The sequence below is a fragment of the Crinia signifera genome, chromosome 1, assembly GCF_055691185.1.
Source record: "Crinia signifera chromosome 1, ASM5569118v1, whole genome shotgun sequence".
NCBI classification, from domain to species: domain Eukaryota; kingdom Metazoa; phylum Chordata; class Amphibia; order Anura; family Myobatrachidae; genus Crinia; species Crinia signifera.
Genome location: NC_139217.1, coordinates 324,536,921 through 324,557,910, shown reverse-complemented (window position 1 = coordinate 324,557,910; position 20,990 = coordinate 324,536,921). Strand labels below are relative to the sequence as shown.

Sequence of the window (20,990 nt, the reverse complement as noted above, 5' to 3'; positions counted from 1 at the left end):
ATTACTATTGCACAGTATGTATAATTAGTATTGGTGCTCTTAAAATAAAAGGTTGTGTTTTTGTTTTGTTACAGCTTCCTGCCAAACCATGTGTACGCCACAGATTCATACACTCAGAAGGCTTTCTGTGGGGTGTATTCACCAGATGGATCGACCTTCATGTCTGCCTGCCAGGGTACAGAATGAGTTTTCTTCCTTTTAATAAATGTATCTATTCCCAATTGTGTGATCATCATCCAATGAATGCCTACTTTTTCCTACATTTTTTCAGTATCAAATCTGGTTATGAATTGTCACAGGGAAGCCCTAGTTTTAGTGAATTAATAGGCTGCATCATACTAATGTTGTTTGACCCTAAGTAGACCGTTGCAGTCTATTTCTTATGTATATTGGGAGTGATTCTGATTGGTTTGCAAAAGCAAACTCCTTCTTTAATGGACAAAACGATGTGCACTGCAGGTGGGGCTGACTCTCTGCACATGTTACATCTGCCCTACCTGCAGTGCACATGGTTTTGTCCATTAAAGAAGGAGTTTGCTTTTGCAAACCAACCAGAATCACCCCCAATGTGTGTGGCTTTTACAAAAAAAAACGTTGTGCAATTTTTGAACCAATATTCTTTGTTCTGTCTTGAATAAAAATAAGTAAAAAAAAAAAAAACAATAAGAAACATAACATAACTACTCTTACCTCCTAAGTGGTTATCTTAAGCAGTTTTACCTGATCTTCTCTCTTTCTCATACCAGCCAGAACAAATTACTTGTAGGTTGTCCTTCTACCACCATGATCAGTGCAGGAACGTAATGCAGGGGATTTGTAAGATAGTTATGCAGGAAATCAGGAACAGTAACTCCAGCATCTCTCCGTTGTGGCAGGGGGACATTGCAGAAGACCACAGCTGAAGTATTGCTGTAAATATATGCCTGTATGGTCATTACGTGGTTTTCCTCTGTTTTAAGAAATGTCCCACACTCCCTTTTATAATAAATAATTATTGGCACAAACCCCCTTTAATTTTCCCTGTAATAAGCACACTTTTTTTTTTCTTCTCACAACTTCCATATATCTTTACTCTCGTACCCATCATATTTTCCTGTTTCCATATTCACCACAGATCAAAATATTCGTCTCTATGACTGCCGAAATGGAGCCTTCAAAAAGTTCCGGACCGTGAAGGCTCGAGATGTGGGCTGGAGTGTCCTAGATGTCGCATTTACACCAGATGGGGAGCAATTCTTGTACTCTAGCTGGTCTGACTACAGTCAGTATACACACTACATTTCCTTTTGCTTCTAGAAATATGAATCTGTTGGTTTAATCATTTTCACTCCTTTTTCCTTGTCTGTGGAAGGGCAGAACATTGTTACCCAGGTTCGCAGTATTCACTAGAGCCTACACTGTATTTCCTATTGTACTGACACCTTTCTTATATCAGACAGAGGTAGGGATTTTTAAAATCTCAATCCTGGGATTCCCGGGATCCCTGGCTTGGCATCCCTAAAAGAAAAACATCCCGCCCCCAATATTTACTTACTCGGAAGAGCGGGTGGGCGGCAGCGTGGCGGCAGAGCCACAAGGAGGAGGAAGTTGTCGGGCGCCGGGAGCAGTCATTGTGAGGCAATCGGGTGCTGGAAGTTTTGAGCGCAATCGGCCGCTGGGATCGCTAATAGGGAGGCGGTGGGTTCCGTCGGGCGGAGGTACAGACTGCGCAGCGTGACCTATGACCAAGTTACGCTGCGCAGGCCACACGTTGGGGTCGGGAACAGCCGGGCAGCGTCTGAGCAGGTGCTAAGACGTCGCCACCCTAGACAGAGGCCTAGCATTTAAAGAATCAGTACCTACTTAAATGTACTCACGTGTCATCTCAGAAGGGTATAACCTCCTATCTGCAAAAGTCTATGGGGCCCATTTATTATTTAATATTTGTGTCTAATTTCCTGAAAACACCTGTTCGGAGGCAAGCCGCAAAAATAAAGTACCACCGGCATTTATGTAGGAGGAACCTGCCTGCAGCCACATACCCCATAGGTTTTTATGGGAGATTCGATGCTGCCAGATGTACCAATATCGGGGAGCATTGCATTGGCTCCCATAGCTGCCACCATTCTGTGATGGTGGTAGCCTATGGGCTACTTACTGGCGGGGCAGTGTGGTCAGCTGGGGGTCGGCGCTAACAGTGCATGCACAGACCCCTCCCACTCCGGCACCTGACTGAGCAGATTTCAGGGGTGGGCTCCTTTCGAAGTTCCTGCGTCTACAGAGACATACATTCGGCTGGTAGGATCGCATATTGCAATGCGATCGTGGGCAGTAGATCCCATTCAGATCCCATTGTATATGAGATCATATAGTAAATGGGCCCTATGAGAGGTGTGGGCACAGTTAAGATAATCCTGTCCTTTTCCTGTACATCTGATTGCTTGGAACTTTTTGAAATAATCAGATCCTAGAGGAGTATCTAATTAGGAGGCATGACTCTTATGTTCTCTCATTCTGTTTTGTATACAAGTAAGGGGTGTTAGCATATTTTGGAGATGGATTGAGAGAAAAAAAAATACTAAAGAAATATGTATTACTAATGTTTTTATTCTTGGCTCCATATTTCATTAAGGGGACATTGGAGGAGCCCACATCATTGTGCTCCAGTCATTGTGCTGGCCATACACTACTGCTATGTATCGCCATCGAATCCCCCGGTGAGCTGCTCGGGACCTTCCTGGGCAGCAGGATCGCATGCGATACATCACGTGTGGTCCTTTCATGTATGATGTATCGCATGTGACCCCTGTTCACTTCTGCAGGGAGGGGGTCCGAGACGGCGGTCGTATCGGCATGCATGTCATACACATCTGATTTCTCGTCCCATCTGTCGGAAACAGATGAGATCGGCCCAAATCGCTGTAGTGTATGGGGCCTTCACAGTTCACCATGTGGGCTGTGAAGGTTCTCGCTCAATATTAATATTCTCATTTTACTTAGGGCACCTTAGCAATGTTAGTTTTGTTTATGGGGGCTGTTGATTCCAATGTATTGTTTAATTACAGCTCTCCTTTAATTCTGTATTATCACGGTGCCCAATTAGCATACGAACGGCACCGTAGGCAAATTGCATGCGTTTTTTTGCATGCAATGCGATTTTCCTATGTAATCTATTCACTGCTATTATTTTTGCCCCGGGCGATGCGATCGCATCGCACTGCAAAATCGCATGTGATTTTTATAGGGTGCGATGACATTTACTTTACTATCCACTTATATGAGATACAATGAGATTGAGGCACCCACCCACTATCCACGCCACCCCGAAGCGTGGCGAGTGCAGCGGAACGAGTCCTCCCGACCTTCTGGGTGGCGTGGATAGTGGCTCAATCTCATTGCATCTCATATAAGTGTATAGTAAAGTAAATGGCATCGCACCCTATAAAATCGCATGTGATCACATGCGATTTTGCGGTGCGATGCAATTGCACCGCCCGGGGGCAAAAAAGAGCAGTGAATAAATTACATAGGAAAATTGCATCGCATGAGATCGCATCGCATCGCACGCAAAAACTGCATGTGATGCAATGTGATTTTCGGTACTTCTTTACTTTCACGGCGCCAGCATGGCGCCGCGCGTCAGAGTCCCCTTGCGGGGCTCGCTTCGCTCGCCCACGCTGCGGGCTCGGTGGCTCGCTACGCTCGCCACGCTAATTAAAATCAACTCCATGCCAACATGGATAGTGGAGGTATGAACTATCCATGTTGGCATGGCGTTAACTTAGTTTATTTTACTTAATTAGTGACGAGCGTAACCCGGAAGTACGCGCGGCGCCATGCTGGCGCCGTGAAAGTAAAGAAGTACCTGATTTTCTTACGCATAATCGCGCACTAAGCAATTTGCTTAGGTGGGCGCCGTGCTAATGTACCAAATGTTCATTATTATATTGAATAATTAAATATTACAGTTGAAGCAAGATTCATAATAAGTTCCACACCATGCATATACTTTATTTTATTATTTTCAGATATGGTTTCACTATTTCTGAAACTAATTCTAAAGGCCCATACACACTTGCCGATTTTCAGCTCAAAGTCTGCAAGTGTGTATGGTCCACTGATGCCCAACGCGCTCCCGCATCATCGCTAGCAAAAGTGGGTCGGCCATCTGCTGGTTTTACCAGCACGTCTGGCAATATGGCTCATGAGGAGCCATCATCGCCAGTTGTGTATAGCAGCCGGGCTGAAAGATCAGAGATCATCCCCCTCAGTGTGAGAGTTGGTCCTGACTAAGGGAGCAAGCCCGAAACTTAACATTGGCTTAACATTGCGGGGAGTGCCGTACCTACTCCTTGGATGGATGGATATATATATGTGTGTGTGTGTGTGTGTGTGTGTGTGTTTCATGAAAAGCGTCACTCCAGGGCTTGTTATAGACGTGAAAAGTTTATTGTGTCAACGGCGTTTCAGGCCTCCGCCCGTCATCAGGACATACAGTGTAAATAAAGTGCAATATATACTTACAAATCCATTGGGCTCAGGCGTCTCCCCGTCCGTACCCTCCCCGTTATCTGCATCTCACAGCGGGACTTCCGGCGGAGATGACGTCACGCCAGTGTTAGAAGCCGGACAAGCACTGGCAACAACTCTAAAACATGTAATATCAAAAACTCTATGTTACTATTAAGTGCTAAATAAACAACTTTTGCAAACCATAATCTTTTACAATTATTATAAAGTGCAGTGCATAAATTGGTATGTGCGAACATCAAATATAAGACCATGTCTCGCTTTGCCCACTAGATGTCACTATGTGGTCAGCAAATGGATAATTCATAGTAAAAAAACCCATCTAAAATATATTTTGTAATCAAAAACTTATCAGACATACATTTGTTAATAACCTACATATTGGGTTATATTTATATTCATTATTTTACTGTACGTATTTTTGTTATTAACTGTTATTATTTTTTTATTTGTCCTTATGGCCCTATTCATATACATTGGGGGAGTTTCTGATTTTATATCATTGACCATGTTCTATCTCAGTAATTTTCATGCAATGTCTGCTATTCACTAATTACTGATTAAATATAATTACAGTATATTATAATATTATTAATATATATAATATATATATATATTATATATATTAATAGTATTATAATATACTGTTGGTGCATTTAAATGAATACATTGGTGACAGTGGGCATAAAAATATAAACATTGGTGGCCAGCTGTGCTGCTCTGTGTTGAGCAGGGCAGGGCCAGCAAGGTGTGTTGATGGGCAGGGGAGCAGTGCTATCTGCTCCGTGTTGAGCGGGGCGGAGGGGAGGGCCATCAGGCTGCTTAGCCGTCCGGGGAGCAGCAGCAGCCGTCCAGAAAGAAGGTGATGAGTGGCGCGGCGTGGACCAGCTGAGTGAGTATGACAGGCGGGGGGCAGGGGTAGGCAGCGGGGCGGTGCGCCGGGCTGAAAGTGGTTAATCTTTCGGCCCGGCAGGCATACACACATGGTGATGATGGATGAAAAATCATCCATCATTGCCAGATCTGCTGGTAAAATCAGCAGATCAACTACTTTCCTAGCGATGATGCAGGAGCACGCATCATCGGTAGTAGGCAATCTCTGGGCCATACACACTAGGCGATTTCTGCTGTTTTGACCGATTTTCAGCTGAAAATCATCAAGTGTGTATGGGCCTTTAGTCTGACTAGCAATAAATTGTGATTACTTACACAGCTTTACAGGCTGTGTTTGAAAACTGTCAGGAACTGATTGGACGGCACTTGATCCTCTCCACTTTATCTCTCCCCAAACTTTTTTACATCTCCCCCTAAGTCTTAAACAATAGTGTTTCTCTGACTTTAAAATGAAACATAAATATTGTCTTTTTCCATTTATTGTGTTTTTTTGTTTGATACTTGCTTGGAATTGTGTGCCATGATGCAACTTTTCCTGTGATTGCAGTTCACGTCTGCAACATATATGGCGATGCAGAATCGCACACCGCACTGGACCTCAGGTACTATTTGCAGACACTTTATCACAGTGTATTTACTGAATTTGATCTATAGAGCTGATGCTGAGTTGGATGAATAATGCACATAGTTTGCGCTAAAAAGAGAGCAAATGTTAAATATAACATATTAACGGCCATATACCGGTTGAGCATCCCTTATCTGAATATGGATAAGGGATTATTCTGGATTTCTGATTTTTTATTTTTTTACATACTCACCTTATGGTCGGCCGACGTCCATGGTGACCCTGGTGCCCACGGCAGCTATCTGAGTCATCTTCAGCGCCATCCTGGTCCCAACAATGCATTGTGCGGGTGCACTGGTGACATCAGCGGCGCACCCGTGCAATGCATCCTTGGGACCGGGGATACTGCTGAAGACGACACCGATGGCCGCCGTGGACACCAAGGGACGAGGAGAGTATGAAAATAGATGCGCGGGGGGGGGGGGGCTGCTTGCGAGTTACTTACTAGCAGCACCATCACTGTTCTTTTTCATCTTTCATAGTTTTACATTTTTATCTACCTTGAATATTTTTACATGCACATTGTGTGAAAAATTTAGTTGTCATTACTCACCATATTATAACCATTTGTTTTATCTGCTCCTGTTTATCTAATTCCCACAGTCCTTCAGACCGACGATTTGCCGTGTTCTCTCTCACGGTATCATGTGATGGTCGGGAGGTGCTTGGTGGGTAAGTAAATGTCTGAGAGCATAGGCACACAGAAGATTTACAAAAAATGCATTACTGCACGTGGATTACTTCTAAATCGCTATATATATATATATATATATATATATATATATATATATATATATATATATATATATATATATATATATATATATATATATATATATATATTGGTATATCACAGATTTTTCATGTGTAAATAGTGGTTAATTATTGCCCATTTACAGAAATTAGCAGCATCCACAATATGTTGATTTAAAGTCACATAAAATCCTGTAACATTAATATTAATCACAAAACGCATGAGCACGCCCTTCTAACAATCACACTTTGCAGGGCTTTATATTAAAATGGAGTTTGTTAACAAGCCATCTATGAATGTCATGTGAATAATCTATTGTACACAATTGTGAACCTGTTTTCGGAATAATGAGGAATACAGTTTGTGGAGGGAAAGAGTCATTAAAACTTGGGCCCTTATTCTGATCGGTTCGGAAACGGCCGCATGCGGCCGTTCCGCCGATGTTTTCGCTCTGCGCATGTGCAGAGGGCACTCTGCGCATGTGCAGGCGAAATCGCCGCACACTTCTTTTGACCGCCACAAAGGGGGCGGATAGGGGCGTGAGGGGCTACTTAGCCTCATTTCCCTATGCATACGCCCCGCGTTTCATGGGCGTTCCCATGCAAACGCGGGGCGTATGCATGGTAATGAGGCCATGACGCGCGTGTAGGGGGCGGGCAGCTGACATCGCCGGATGTCAGCTGCCCGCCCCAATACAAGATTTCACACGGACAAGTGTCCGTGTGGTTTTGTGTTGCGGGACCTGGTGGAGCGTGCGGCCCTGCATTCGATGTTCAGCGACCATCGAATGCAGGGGCAGCTCCCAAGGTGGAGGAGGCGTATCCCCGTCCACTTTCATACGGATCGCCACATATCCGCGTACGGACGGAGGTGGCGATCCGTACGCAAGGCGGGGATTCGTCTGTGCGGTCGGAGCCGCATATGCGGCTCCGGCCGCACCGATCAGAATAAGGGCCTTGGAGAGAGATACAGTACTAAACAACCTGCTATCAAAACGCAGCATTTAATATGATACATCTGATGAAATTTATAAATCTCCCCCATATTGTTGTTGAAGTGTCTTTTGGTATTGCTATTATGCTATTATTGTAAAGAAAACAGACATTTTTTCACATAATTAGATCTGAAGAGGATGTACTTGTATGGATATTGGGCCTGATTCTGGTTCACTTGCAAAAGCAAATTCTCTCTCTAATGGACAAAACCATGTGCACTGTAGGGGAAGAGGGGGACAGATGTAACATATGCAGAGAGAGTTAGATTTTTATTTTGTTTCTGTGCAAAGTAAATACTCAATGCTTTATTTTTATTATGCTATATAGATATCAGTTTGAAGTACAAACCCCACTTAAATGTAACTCTCTCTCTGCACATGTTACATCTGCCCCACCTGCAGTGCACATGGTTTTGTCCACTAGAGAGAGAATTTCTTTTTTCTATCATACCAATGGTGGTCACTGGGACAGTGGGGTGTGGGTGGAGCTTCAGCTACAGGCACCAAGAAGATTGACAATGTTTTTGTGCAGCCCAGGCTCCTCCTCCTCCACGCCCCCTACAGGCTCCAGTTTTTTCTTGGTGCCTCAAGGCACAGGTACCAGGGGACAGGGCTCCGTGCCCTGTCAGACTTTTCATCATATTTTTAACTTATTTTTTCTACAAGATTGGGAGACAGCTTGCGTCAGCAGCGCTGCTCCCCTGTGGATGGAAACGACACGCTGACTTTTACAGCCAGACCTGCCGTTTTTTCCTCACGACACGGAGGAAGCTGCACCCACCCACAGGTAAGCGGGTCCCTCTGAGGGACAGCCGTTCGCGGCGCACACCGCTAGCAGCTATGTCACCAGGGCATGGTGCAGCCCGGTGACCCTGGCAGTGGCACCCAGTTATTTCTGCGCGGCCACTAGACCACCAGGATGCCGCGCTGTGGAGCGCCATTTTGGCGCAGGGCACTGTTGGTTCCAGGGGAGGCGGGCCGGATCCACAGCTCCCCGCCTCCACTCTCAGAGCGGGCGCAGTCACTGTTTCCCGCCTGAGCTCAGCTTCTCCACGCCCTCGCAGCGTACAGTAAGCGCCATTACAGGACTTCACTGAGGGAGAAGCGCACCAGGTTTTCCTGCTCCTCTACACGCTACAGGACCAGGTTTTTCAGCAGCCCTCTGTACCACACTATATTAGCGCTGGTCAGAGAGTATTGTGTCTTGCTTTCTGTCCCCCATCTGAATATCCTTTTTGTGTCAGAGGGTGATAGTATACACTGTGTTTTTCATTGCATTAGTGTGTTTGTGAATTCTGTGAAGCATGTCACAGAAACCTTCCAAAGCTAAGCCTGTCAGGGAAGCGCCTAAGCTGCACGCGTACACATGTACAAATTGTAAGGAAAATTATTCCTCTGTGCAAGACCAGGCTGGTATGTGTGAGCGCTGCTCTGCACAGGACCCCCTGGGGGGCCCCTCAGTCCCACAGGCGGTAGAGCCCAGTTGGGCTTCCACTCTTTCATCTGCCATGAAAGAGTTAGCGTCACAGTTAGCTGCATCCAGGGAGTCATCTCAGCCCCCACAGGCCGCTGTGCTACCTGAACCTGCCTGGGTGCAGGGTTTCTCCTCCACCATTCAGGATTTAGTTCAGGTGTCGGCATCCTTACAATCAGGTTTGAGGGCCCCACCTAAGCGCAGAGCTCAGGCGCCAGTGGTAGCCCATAACTCAGATTCTGGTGATGACATAGCTGACCAGGACATGGTCGACACAGATGATGATGTCGACTTAGAGGAACCTGATAAGGAGGAAAGAATGACCCAAACCAGGGTGGATTCTTTAGTTAAAGCGGTTAGGATGTCCCTTAACATAGAGGACTCCCAAGCCTCAGCGCCTGACGCCCTTCACTTCAAAAAGAAGAAGAAGGAATTAGCCATCTTCCCTTCAAATTCAGATTTAGAGGAAGTTTTGTCAGAAGCATGGCAACACCCGAATAAAAAGTTTCTGGTTTCAAAACGCCTTATTTCCTTCTTCCCGTTTGCACAGGCAGACCGGCAGAAGTGGGAGACTCCCCCGCAGGTAGATGCACATGTAGCTCGCCTGGTAAAGGCAACCACCCTTCCCATTCCTACGGTGGCTTCTCTTAAAGACCCCACTGATAGGAAGATTGAACACTGCCTCAAGGCAGTATTCACCAATGCAGGAGTCTCAGCCAGACCGGCCATGGCCTCGGCATGGGTTGCTAAGGCCATAGGCGCATGGGCAGACAGTCTGCAGGATCAAATTACCTCAGGTACAAGGCGTTCTGAATTGCTATCCACAGTAGACCTAATCAGAGAAGGCGCCACATATTTGGAAGAGGCAGCAGTGGATGCAGCTGCGTTGTCTTCTAAAATTTCAGCCTCATCAGTAGCAGCTCGGCGCGCTCTCTGGCTGCGTACATGGAACGCTGATTCCGAGTCAAAAAGGGCCCTAGAAGCTTTGCCCTTCACAGGCGAGGTCCTTTTTGGCCCCGAGTTGGACAAGATTGTAACCACAATAGCCACGTCCAAAACGGCTTTCTTGCCCTCAGCACCAGCAAAGCCAAGATCCCAGTCCTTTCGGTCCTTCCGACCTCAGGGGAGGCCCAGGGGTCAGCCCTCTTCGAGAGCTCAGCCCTCTACAAAGCGTTCTTCGGCCTCCAAGCCAAAACAGTCCTGGGCAGGACGCCGTCAGGCCCCTAAGCAGACAGACAAGCCCGCAGCATGAGGGGGAGGCGGCTCACCAGGGCTTACCGGTGGGCGGTCGCCTGTTGTTTTTTGCCGAGATTTGGCAAGCCACATCCACCGACAGGTGGGTAAACACCATAATTGCTCAGGGATACTCCCTCTCCTTTCAGGGTCGCCCTCCAGCTCGGTTCTTCACAACAGGCACCCCCTTGGACCCGGGGAAAGCAAGGGCATTGTCCAGCTCTGTAGGCTCCCTGCTAACAGCAGGGGTGATAATACAGGTCCCGCCTTCTCAGCGAGGGACAGGTTTCTACTCAAGCCTGTTCCTGGTAGGGAAGCCGGACGGATCTTACAGACCCATCCTCAATCTAAAAGGACTAAACGAGTATCTCAAGGTACCCAGGTTCAGGATGGAGTCTCTCAGGTCCATCCTTCAGGCCCTGGAACCAGGGGACTTCCTAGCATCCCTGGACATCCAGGATGCTTACCTGCATGTGCCAATAAGGGCAGACAGCCAGCGCTTCCTAAGGTTCGCGATCAGGGACTGCCACTACCAGTTTGTTGCACTGCCTTTCGGATTATCAACAGCCCCGAGGATCTTTACAAAGATCATGGCTGTAATGGCAGCAACACTCAGGACCCAGGGGGTACGTCTGTTACCATACCTGGACGATCTCCTGATCTTAGCCCAGTCCCAAGAGACTCTCCAAAGGCATCTCAAGCTCACAGTATCCCTCCTTCAGAGGCACGGGTGGCTCATAAACTGGAGGAAGTCCACCACTACCCCATCTCAGAGGATGGTGCACTTGGGAGCCTTGATAGACACCAGGGCCCAAAAGGTATTCCTTCCGGAGGACAAAAGAGTGGCTCTAGGAGATCTCCTACTCTCCTTTTTGAAACAAAGCAGGGTCTCAGTACATCAATGCATGAAGGTCCTAGGAAAGCTGGTGTCATGCTTCGACATGGCAGAATTTGCCCAGTTCCATTCCCGTCAGCTCCAGAGGGAGATGCTACACCACTGGAACCGCTCCAGAACAAATCTCAAAACACAGACCTTTGTTCTATCCAGGCAGACGCGTCTATCCCTAAGTTGGTGGATCACTCCACACAACCTACAAAAGGGACGCCAGTTTGTCATTCCCCAATGGATGATCCTGACAACGGACGCCAGCCTCAGAGGTTGGGGGGCGGTCCTGGCAGAACACTCCTTCCAGGGACGGTGGTCAGGGGAAGAAGCAAAACTCCCTATAAACATTCTAGAACTAAGGGCGATCCTCAGGGCTCTACAGAGTGCAGGACCACTGGTTCACTCCAGACCAGTGAAGGTTCAGTCAGACAATGCCACAGCGGTGGCATATGTCAACCACCAGGGAGGGACCAGAAGTTCAGCGGCGATGAGGGAGGTATCCTCGATCCTCAGTTGGGCAGAACGCCATCTGATGGCCTTATCAGCGGTCCACATTCCCGGGGTCCAGAATTGGGAGGCCGACTTTTTAAGTCGCCAAGACATTCAGTCAGGAGAATGGGCTCTCCACGAAGAAGTCTTCCAGGAGCTGGTGGCCAGGTGGGGACTCCCACAGATAGATCTCATGGCCTCGAGATCAAACAAAAAGCTCCAGTGTTACGGGGCTCGCACCAGAGATCCACAAGCTTGCCTAGTGGACGCGCTCTCAGCCCCATGGCCATTCTCCCTGATTTACATATTCCCTCCTGTAGCCCTTCTTCCAAGAATCATCAGGCGCCTCAAGCAGGAGCATGCCACAGCAATTCTTCTGGCCCCCAATTGGCCTCAAAGGGCCTGGTACACAGACCTTCAGGAAATGTCCATTCAACCTCCCTGGATTCTACCAGCCCGTCCAGACTTGCTGTCACAAGGACCATGCCTTCACCCCAACCTGCACAGCCTTTCCTTGACGGCGTGGCTCTTGAGACGGAAATTCTAAGAGCAAAAGGTTTCTCCTTACCGGTCATTAAGACCATGATCGCAGCAAGAAAACCAGCCTCTTCTAGAGTCTATTATAGAGTATGGAATGCTTTTTTCGGCTGGTGCGCGGAAAGAAACCTCACCCCGCGGGAGTTTAGTTTAACCAGAATCCTGGCCTTTTTGCAAACAGGCCTAGATTTAGGCCTCAAGCTATCTTCTCTAAAGGTTCAGGTGTCGGCCCTTTCAATACTGTTTCAAAGGAAACTGGCCACACGGATGGCAGTCCGTACATTCCTGCAGGGGGTCCTCCACATTCAGCCCCCCTTTATACCCCCAATTCAACCATGGGATCTAACCGTGGTTTTATCGGCTCTACAACATCCTCCGTTTGAACCGCTTGAGTCAATAGATCTCAGGTGGCTAACATGGAAGGTTGTTTTTCTGTTAGCTATAGCCTCGGCCAGGCGGGTTTCAGACCTATCAGCCCTGTCACATGCTTCTCCTTATTTAGTGTTCCATTCGGACAGGGCAGTTTTGCGGACTCGTAAGGAGTTCCTACCAAAAGTTGTGTCCAAGTTTCATATTAATCAGGACATTGTTGTACCTGCGTTTTCTCCGTTGGAAGACTCTTTGGAACTTGTTTCTCTAGATGTTGTGAGATCTCTGAAAGTTTATGTTTCCAGAACACAAAGCATTCGTAAGACTGAGACGTTGTTTGTCTTATATGATGCTAACAAGCGAGATTGGCCTGCAACAAAGCAGACGTTGGCTCGCTGGCTGCGGTTAACAATCAAACAGGCTTATTTATCCTCAAATAAGCCAGTCCCTTCTTCCATCAGGGCCCACTCCACCCGTTCGGTTGGGGCCAGTTGGGCGGCTCACCAGGGAGCCTCTGCAGAACAATTGTGTCGCGCAGCCACTTGGTCTTCACCTCATACGTTTATCAAATTTTACCAATTCGACACGTTCGCCTCAGCAGACTCTGCTTTTGGGCGCCGTGTCCTCAGTGCAGCTCAGGTGCGTCCCCTCCCGTAAAGGGACAGCTTTGGGACGTCCCACTGTCCCAGTGACCACCATTGGTATGATAGAAAAAAGGGGATTTTGGTCCTACCTGTAAAATCCTTTTTTCTGAATCCATGGTGGACACTGGGCGCCCACCCTAACGCACTAATCTGCAATGAGAGGGTGTATACGTTACTCTCTGGAACCTTACACTTCCACGGTAGCTAGGTTTCCTTTTTTCTTTTCTCTTCCTCTTCCTGTTCCTTGCGGATAAGCTGTTGAACAAACTGAAGCCTGTAGGGGGCGTGGAGGAGGAGGAGCCTGGGCTGCACAAAAACATTGTCAATCTTCTTGGTGCCTGTAGCTGAAGCTCCACCCACACCCCACTGTCCCAGTGTCCACCATGGATTCAGAAAAAAGGATTTTACAGGTAGGACCAAAATCCCCTTTTTGAAAGTGAACCAGAATCAGGCCCATTATATGGCTAAATGTAACAATAGTGTTTACATATTTGAACTTATTAAAAAATGTGTCCATAATACCAACTGGCATTCGGGCAGACTTGCTGTGCAGAAAAGCACTGTGCAGTTTGGTTCATTAGCAGAGGGTCAGGGACATTAATGTCACTGGAACTCAAATGCTTGTATTAGGCTTATGGAACCCATACACGGTCCGTTGTCTACGGCTCCGTTCTGTACGGCTCCGTTCTGTACTATGCGATGCGCGCTCCCGCGCATCACATAGTACGGTACAAAAAGTATGTGCTGCACATACTTTTTGTACTAGGTACACATCGGATCGCACTAGGGATGCGATCCGATCCGATGTGTACTATTGAAGTCTCAAACGGATCTGTTAAACGGACCGTGTATGGGCTCCATCAGGATTATGTCTTGCATCAGATCTCAGTGCATTACATACCCAACCTCGGCCCTTTAGGAGCACTGATGGTTCTGTTTTAAGCATACGCATGCTCAGGTGGTATAACTAAACTGTCTGAGGTACTAATTAAGTCACCTGTGCTTAAGTCTGGATATATTTACTGTTAAAGCTCCATGTGAACTGAGTTTGGGAACCACTGAATTAGAGGATTACCTATTTAAATACTAGCGCTCTTAGTAATTCGATACTTCAGGCACATGCCTTGCATATGTTTTGTTGCAATTGGGATTTATGGAGCCATTACAGGTTTTGTAGCACAGAATGGTCATTGACAGCCAGCAGCTGACAAGAGGCTAATTCGAAAGACAGATGCATGGTTTTAATATTGCCGAAAAGGTGCCCATACACGTTACAATAATTGTATACAAAATTGTATACAATATCGCATCTCATCACATCTCGGTTTTGCGATGAGATGAGATCTAGTATGCTTCTAGATCTAGTATGCAGCACATACCTTTTGTACTAGATCTCATCTCATTGCAAAACCGATATGTGATGAGATGCGATATTGTATACAATTTTGTTTACAATAATTGTAACGTATATGGGCACCTTTAATCTTTAAATTTCTTCATTACTGCAATTATTAGCTCATGTAAAATACTGCAGATTATTAACCTAAAGTGCTAAAAATTGAAGTTTTTGTGTTTTAAATGCTCAGTATGCTTCCTGTCTCCAGGAATATTATTACATAATGTTCATACTGTACCTGTGAACTATGGGCTGAAGGTACGTTTCCCCAAATTGACTGGTGGGTGTATTCTGTTTGAAGCAGTTCTGATCACATGTATTATTTTTACAGAGCCACTGACGGATGTGTGTATGTGTACGATCGGGAACAAAACCGTAGAACACTGAAGGTACAGTCCCCTTGTGCTTCCTTCTATACGATTCCTTGTTGACCCCTAATATCACTCTTACATAGTTATATAGTAGTTCAGGCTGAATGAAGACTTGCATCCATCGAGTTCAACCTTGGTTAGCGTGTATGATCTATTTGCTTCATCCCTTATTATACGCAGTGTATTCTGATATATTTAAAGACAGATTCTGATTATCGTTTGTACCCCTGGATGTTTTACCCAATAGATGTTGTCCAACCTTATTTTAAACGTATTTCTTGTGTCTGCAAACTCTTCTCCAGTTTTGCTTCATTGCCATATAAAGAACAACTAAATGTAAATGGCATTTTCCCATGATAACCCTCCCTTCACACTACTGACAGATCTGCAAAGCTCTCGTTGCATAGTAACTTTCCCTTGTCTTTGAGCCCAAAACAGTCTGAAAATAAACAGCATTAATTGTTTGTAGTAAACCATTAAAGTGTTTTGTTCTATATTTCGTTCACATCTATTCCTCACCGATCTCTCCTCTCTCCCTCAGATTTCCTCTCATGAGGATGATGTGAATGCCGTCTCGTTTGCTGATGACAGCTGTCACATCTTGTATTCTGGTGGTGATGATGCTCTGTGTAAAGTGTGGGACCGTCGCACAATGCGCGAGGATGATCCCAAGCCAGTGGGATTGCTAGCTGGTCACCAAGATGGTATCACTTTCATTGACAGCAAGGTGAAAACAAGGCACTAAATTGTTATTTTGCCATGTATTGCTTTTCTACACTGGGTTATCACATTTACTGTGATCGTTTTCTAGATTTCCTTTATATTAATAAATGTCTTTTGATCTTTATTTGGATTTCAGCAATCCTTATTTCTTTGCCAGATTATCTCTCTTTGTTTATCTATGTGCCTGTCTTCTTCTGCCAGCATCACCTGTACTCTTACTATCGCCTTTGGCAGCTGTCTCTTTCTTTTAGCATCTTTTGCCAGATTATTTCCTTTTTATCTGACATTTTTCTCTGTTCTTTTCAGGGAGATGCCAGATATCTGATTTCTAACTCTAAAGATCAGAGTATTAAACTGTGGGATATTAGGAGATTTTCAGGGCCAGAGGGCCTTGAAGCCTCTCGCAGAGCTGTGACCCAACAGAATTGGGATTACCGTTGGCAACAGGTGCCCAAGAAAGGTCAGATAACACCACTAAAAGATGACAACCTGCTGGAACCGTAAAACCGCCTTTGTTCTAAGACCATGCTTTTATTTCCTTATACACTGCATAGCTCTCAGGAAAAAATGCCTTCCTGGTGACACATCTCTGATGACTTACCGTGGCCATGGAGTGCTGCACACTTTGATCAGGAGCCGCTTTTCCCCTGCGTACAGCACTGGCCAGCAGTATGTGTACAGTGGCTGCTCCACTGGTCGAGTCGTAAGTAAGTAAACCGGTTGTAGCTGGCCTAGAAAATGTCTCTAAAAGATCAGCATTTCGATAATAACAGTTTATGCTTTCATCAAACACCTTTTTAGAGATGCAATAAGGTGTTATGGCAGGTTGGAGCACAAGCGCCATATTTACTAATGTCCTGCATAAATTTGCCCGGAACTGTAAACATGAACTTCTAGTGCTAGCTTAAGCCCCTAGCAGCGGCATTGTGGTGTCGCTCCTTCTCTCACCAGCATATTGTCTATTCCAAGTGAATAGAACTCACACTGTTCTCTTAGCGTCAGATGTATCAAGCTTCAAAAAGTGATAGAGTGGAGAGTGAGAAACAGCCAGCCAATCAGCTCATTACTTGTCATTTTTCAAACCCAGCCTGTAGCATGACAGGTAGGAGCTGATTGGCTGGCTGTTTATCACTCCACTTTATCACTTTTTGAAGCTTGAAACATCTGGCCTTTAGTGTCAATACAGTAATCATGCAGTATTTGAAAATTCATGCTAAAATGCACATTTCAGTAAAGAAATAAAATAAATAACATGCTAGAAAGTATTTGCGATAAAACAGTACTTTTTTGGGGGGAGTTTTCTATTGATATGGAGATGGAGGATGGAGAGGAGAAATGGGGAATGTTCTACAGGGCTCAAGGGACCTCCTAGACATGAGCCCAAAAGGAGTTTTAGGACATAGAAAACAAAACCAACAGCATAAAGAAGGACCATGGATCGAGGAAGAAAGGAGTACCAAGCTTCCCAGACCAAATAGAATATTTGATTCGGTACTCTTTACCTAGCACGGCGCCCATCGCGACCATCGCATGCACTAAAAAACGGGTGCGATGCGATGGCCGCGATTTCCCATAGGGACCAATGTTAAAAATCAGATTGGTCGCGATTTTAGTGTTAAAAGTCAGATTGGTCGCGATTTTTACATAGGAATCAATGTTAAATGGGCCACAGAGCCCTAATAGTCCCCCTGAAGTGTGAAATGGCCCCCACAATTTTTAACGCCACCCCACGATCAACGTGAACCCGAAGCGTAGCGAGCCCGCGAGGGGCGGCGGTACGCGTCCTCCGACCTTTTCATACCCCCACTATCCACGTCGGCGTGGAGTTGAGAATAGAATAGTGTGGCGAGCGCAGCGAGCCACCGAGCCCGAAGCGTGGCGAGCGGACGCGGATACCTTCACAGGTAAACGCGTCCCCTCGCGGGCTTCACAGGTGTCCGCGTCGCCACGGACACCTGTGAAGCCCGTGAGGGGACGCGTATAACTGTGAAGGTATCCGCGTCCCCTCGCGGGGCTCGCTGCGCTCGCCACGCTTCGGGCTCGGTGGCTCGCTGCGCTCGCCACACTATTCTATTCTCAACTCCACGCCGACGTGGATAGTGGGGGTATGAAAAGGTCGGAGGACGCGTACCGCCGCCTCTCGCGGGCTCGCTGCGCTCGCCACGCTTCGGGTTCACGTTGATCGTGGGGTGGCGTTAAAAATTGTGGGGGCCATTTCACACTTCAGGGGGACTATTAGGGCTCTGTGGCCCATTTAACATTGTTTCCTATGTAAAAATCGCGGGCATTGAGCCAATTAACGCTAAAATCGCGACCAATCTGACTTTTAACATTGGTCCCTATGGGAAAATCGCGGGCATCGCGTCGCACCCGTTTTTTATTTACCCGCGATGCCCGCGATTTTTTACCCCCGACGCCCGCGATTGTAATCGCGGGTGCCGTGCTAGGTAAAGAGTACCTTTGATTCTGTTAAGAAGCTGACGACTAGTTTATTCCATCAATGTGCCAAACTTGAGCAAGCATAGCATCATAATTGACAGTCTTGTTATATCTAATTTCTTGCAGAACAGACATGTAGCACAAGGTCCTAAAGCGATTTGCTGTCTTAACTGGGAGCTCAGTAGCAGGCTGCATTTTGTATTTTCAGTGGTGGCCTATTTACTAATACACAAATAACACCAAGCCCACACACAAAAAATTAAAAGTGAACACCTCTTTGTTTCCAGATACTAATTAACCCCTTCAGTGGTACTCCCGAGAATGTTCTGGGCTGTGCTCCAGTGTCCAGACTGGTACACCTGGAAAATTCTCGTGATTGCCACTGTCTGCGCTGCTTAGTGCCGGGCAATGCCGCTGAGCACAGCTTCAGCCGATGCCTGGCCCCGCCTCCTTCCCCCTCGGCTGTGTGTGGCGTGACCTTGCTAACTTCACGCCATACACAGCCAGGTTGGCAGGGCCGGGTAGTGGCTGATGTAGTGCTCAGCAGCGCTGCCCAAACCCAGGAGACACAGTGGTGGGGGGTTTTTAAGGAGCGCTCCCCAAAAACTCACCCAGTGTGGAGCGCTCCCTAAAAAATTTTTTTTTTTTTTTTAAACACAACTGAAGGGATTAACAGCACATTATTGTGGGAACAGGGTGGTCCTTTGCTTACATACCACTTGACTCCAAACAATTATACATACATAAGCAATAAAAAAAAAGACCACCTGTAGGTGTAAAAGTACAATTCAATAAATGTAATGGATATTATAGTGACTCTAATTTGTCCTTTTTCTCTCACATTCTCAGTATATGACCTGCTAACTGGTCAGATAGTGAAAAAACTGACTAACCACAAAGCATGTGTTCGGGACGTGAACTGGCACCCATGTGATAACAAGCTTGTCAGCAGCTCTGTGAGTGATTGGAAGAAGTGTTTAAAAAATATACTAGATATTGAAATTATAATTGTAAAGGCCAAAAACATTTATTAAAGGTGTTTGAGAACCATATTCAACATTCAAATCCCCATCCCTTTATGCATCCCTCATAGTGGAAATTGGTGCTTTGTGGGCGCTATTTCCATTGCTGTTTGCATAGGACTGCAGTACTGTCCATAGCGTAATTACCTTGGGTGCATGGGTCGCATTTGCTATGGGGCCTGGACCAACTGTCGCCACCCTCCCTGAACCCAGTCACACCGCCAAATACAACTGCATGATGGGACTGACGTCATCATGGTAAGGGGGCATTGTCGGGGCCAAACAGCGTTGCCTCGCTGTGCTTCTGCCTTGGTATTCATTAGAGGTGAGATTGTGACATATCCACCACACGCTGTGTGGCACTGCATTGTTAAGATTAGGTTGAGCTTAGTTCCTCTTCATCCAATAATACTTTTATTCTATTGGTTGCCTGTTTCTGTGCAAGGTAAATACTGGCTGTTTTATTTTTACACTGCAATTTAGATTTCAGTGTAAACACACCCCACGCAATTCTTAAGGTGGCCATACACACGCAGATTTATCTTCAGATCTGGCTGGTTGGAACAAAAACCTGGTTATGGATGAGAGCAAATGACAGTTGACCATTTGCTTGGAAATGCTGGAAAACTGACAAACTGTCACTCATCCATAACCATGTTTTTGTTCCAACCAGCCAGATCTGAAGATAAATCTTACTAGTGTATGGGCACCTTAAATCTCTGCACATTACATTAGCCCCACCTGCAGAGCACATGGTTTTGCCCATTTGAGAAAGATGTTGCTTTTGCGATCAACTCTGAATCAGGCCCTTAGCCCAGCCCAGTTTATTATATAAAATGTAAGGGTGATAGAAGTCACATCACCATGTTTGCGCATGTAGTGGCATTCGGGGCGTGCACTGCAGCAAGGGAACAGAGAGGCAGAAGTGGACTGGAAATGGGGTATAATTCTCTACCCAAATACTACTGTATATTACAATATTTTGATGAACTATCTATTTTAAAACTGGCTCATTATCCCATATTTCAGATACTACTGTACATCTTATTTTCTCATTTGTTCTTTTTTACGCTTTCTTTAGTGGGATGGAACCGTTCGTATCTGGGAACACCGCCAGTCAGAGTTTTATGACGAGGATCTGCGTACCGCACCCCAAGAGTCTGAAGGCAGTCCTGCTAGCAGTTCCTGTTCCTGGTAGCCTCTTGCATTGACCACTGACTGGCTTGCTATGAAACTAAAGGCAGAAGGACAACTCATAAAATTATATATGCTTTATATGTATGGCTGGATAAATATGATTGTATGGGAGAATTTTTATTAAGGAACCAGTAAAACAATAAATGGACTACACTCTACTGAGGTTAGTTGGCCAAGTGGGCGAAGCTCTTTATAACAGATGTCACAGTTCTGGAGTTGGGTTTGTTTGGAACACGGCAGCGGCACCTGTTTTTGACATATGCTGAACAGAGGATACTTCTATGGTGGGTTGTTGTGTTCCTGATTCCCACTTCTATAATAAACATGTCTCAAATGTTTTGTGATGTTTCTGAAGACGATCGCTATGTGCAGTATCTATATAGCCTGTTGTGATACTTTTACATGTCACCCCAACCTGTTTTGCCTTGTATATG

General features: G+C 46.1%; 1 protein-coding gene across 5 annotated transcripts in view; it reads left to right on the top strand.

Annotated features, from left to right (window-relative positions):
* Positions 1–20,894, top strand: part of DCAF11 (DDB1 and CUL4 associated factor 11) — a 44,041-nt gene extending 23,147 nt beyond the window's left edge. For all 5 annotated transcript variants that reach the window (XM_083188140.1, XM_083188175.1, XM_083188169.1 and 2 more), the window contains 10 exons: positions 75–175; positions 1,115–1,261; positions 5,951–6,005; positions 6,632–6,700; positions 15,136–15,193; positions 15,717–15,902; positions 16,205–16,358; positions 16,453–16,605; positions 19,187–19,293; positions 20,441–20,894. In XM_083188140.1, the coding sequence (XP_083044266.1) occupies positions 75–175; positions 1,115–1,261; positions 5,951–6,005; positions 6,632–6,700; positions 15,136–15,193; positions 15,717–15,902; positions 16,205–16,358; positions 16,453–16,605; positions 19,187–19,293; positions 20,441–20,557 (1,147 nt within the window). In that variant the 3' untranslated portion in view covers positions 20,558–20,894. The remainder of the gene's footprint in view (positions 1–74; positions 176–1,114; positions 1,262–5,950; positions 6,006–6,631; positions 6,701–15,135; positions 15,194–15,716; positions 15,903–16,204; positions 16,359–16,452; positions 16,606–19,186; positions 19,294–20,440) is intronic.
* The last annotated feature ends 96 nt before the right edge of the window (positions 20,895–20,990 follow it).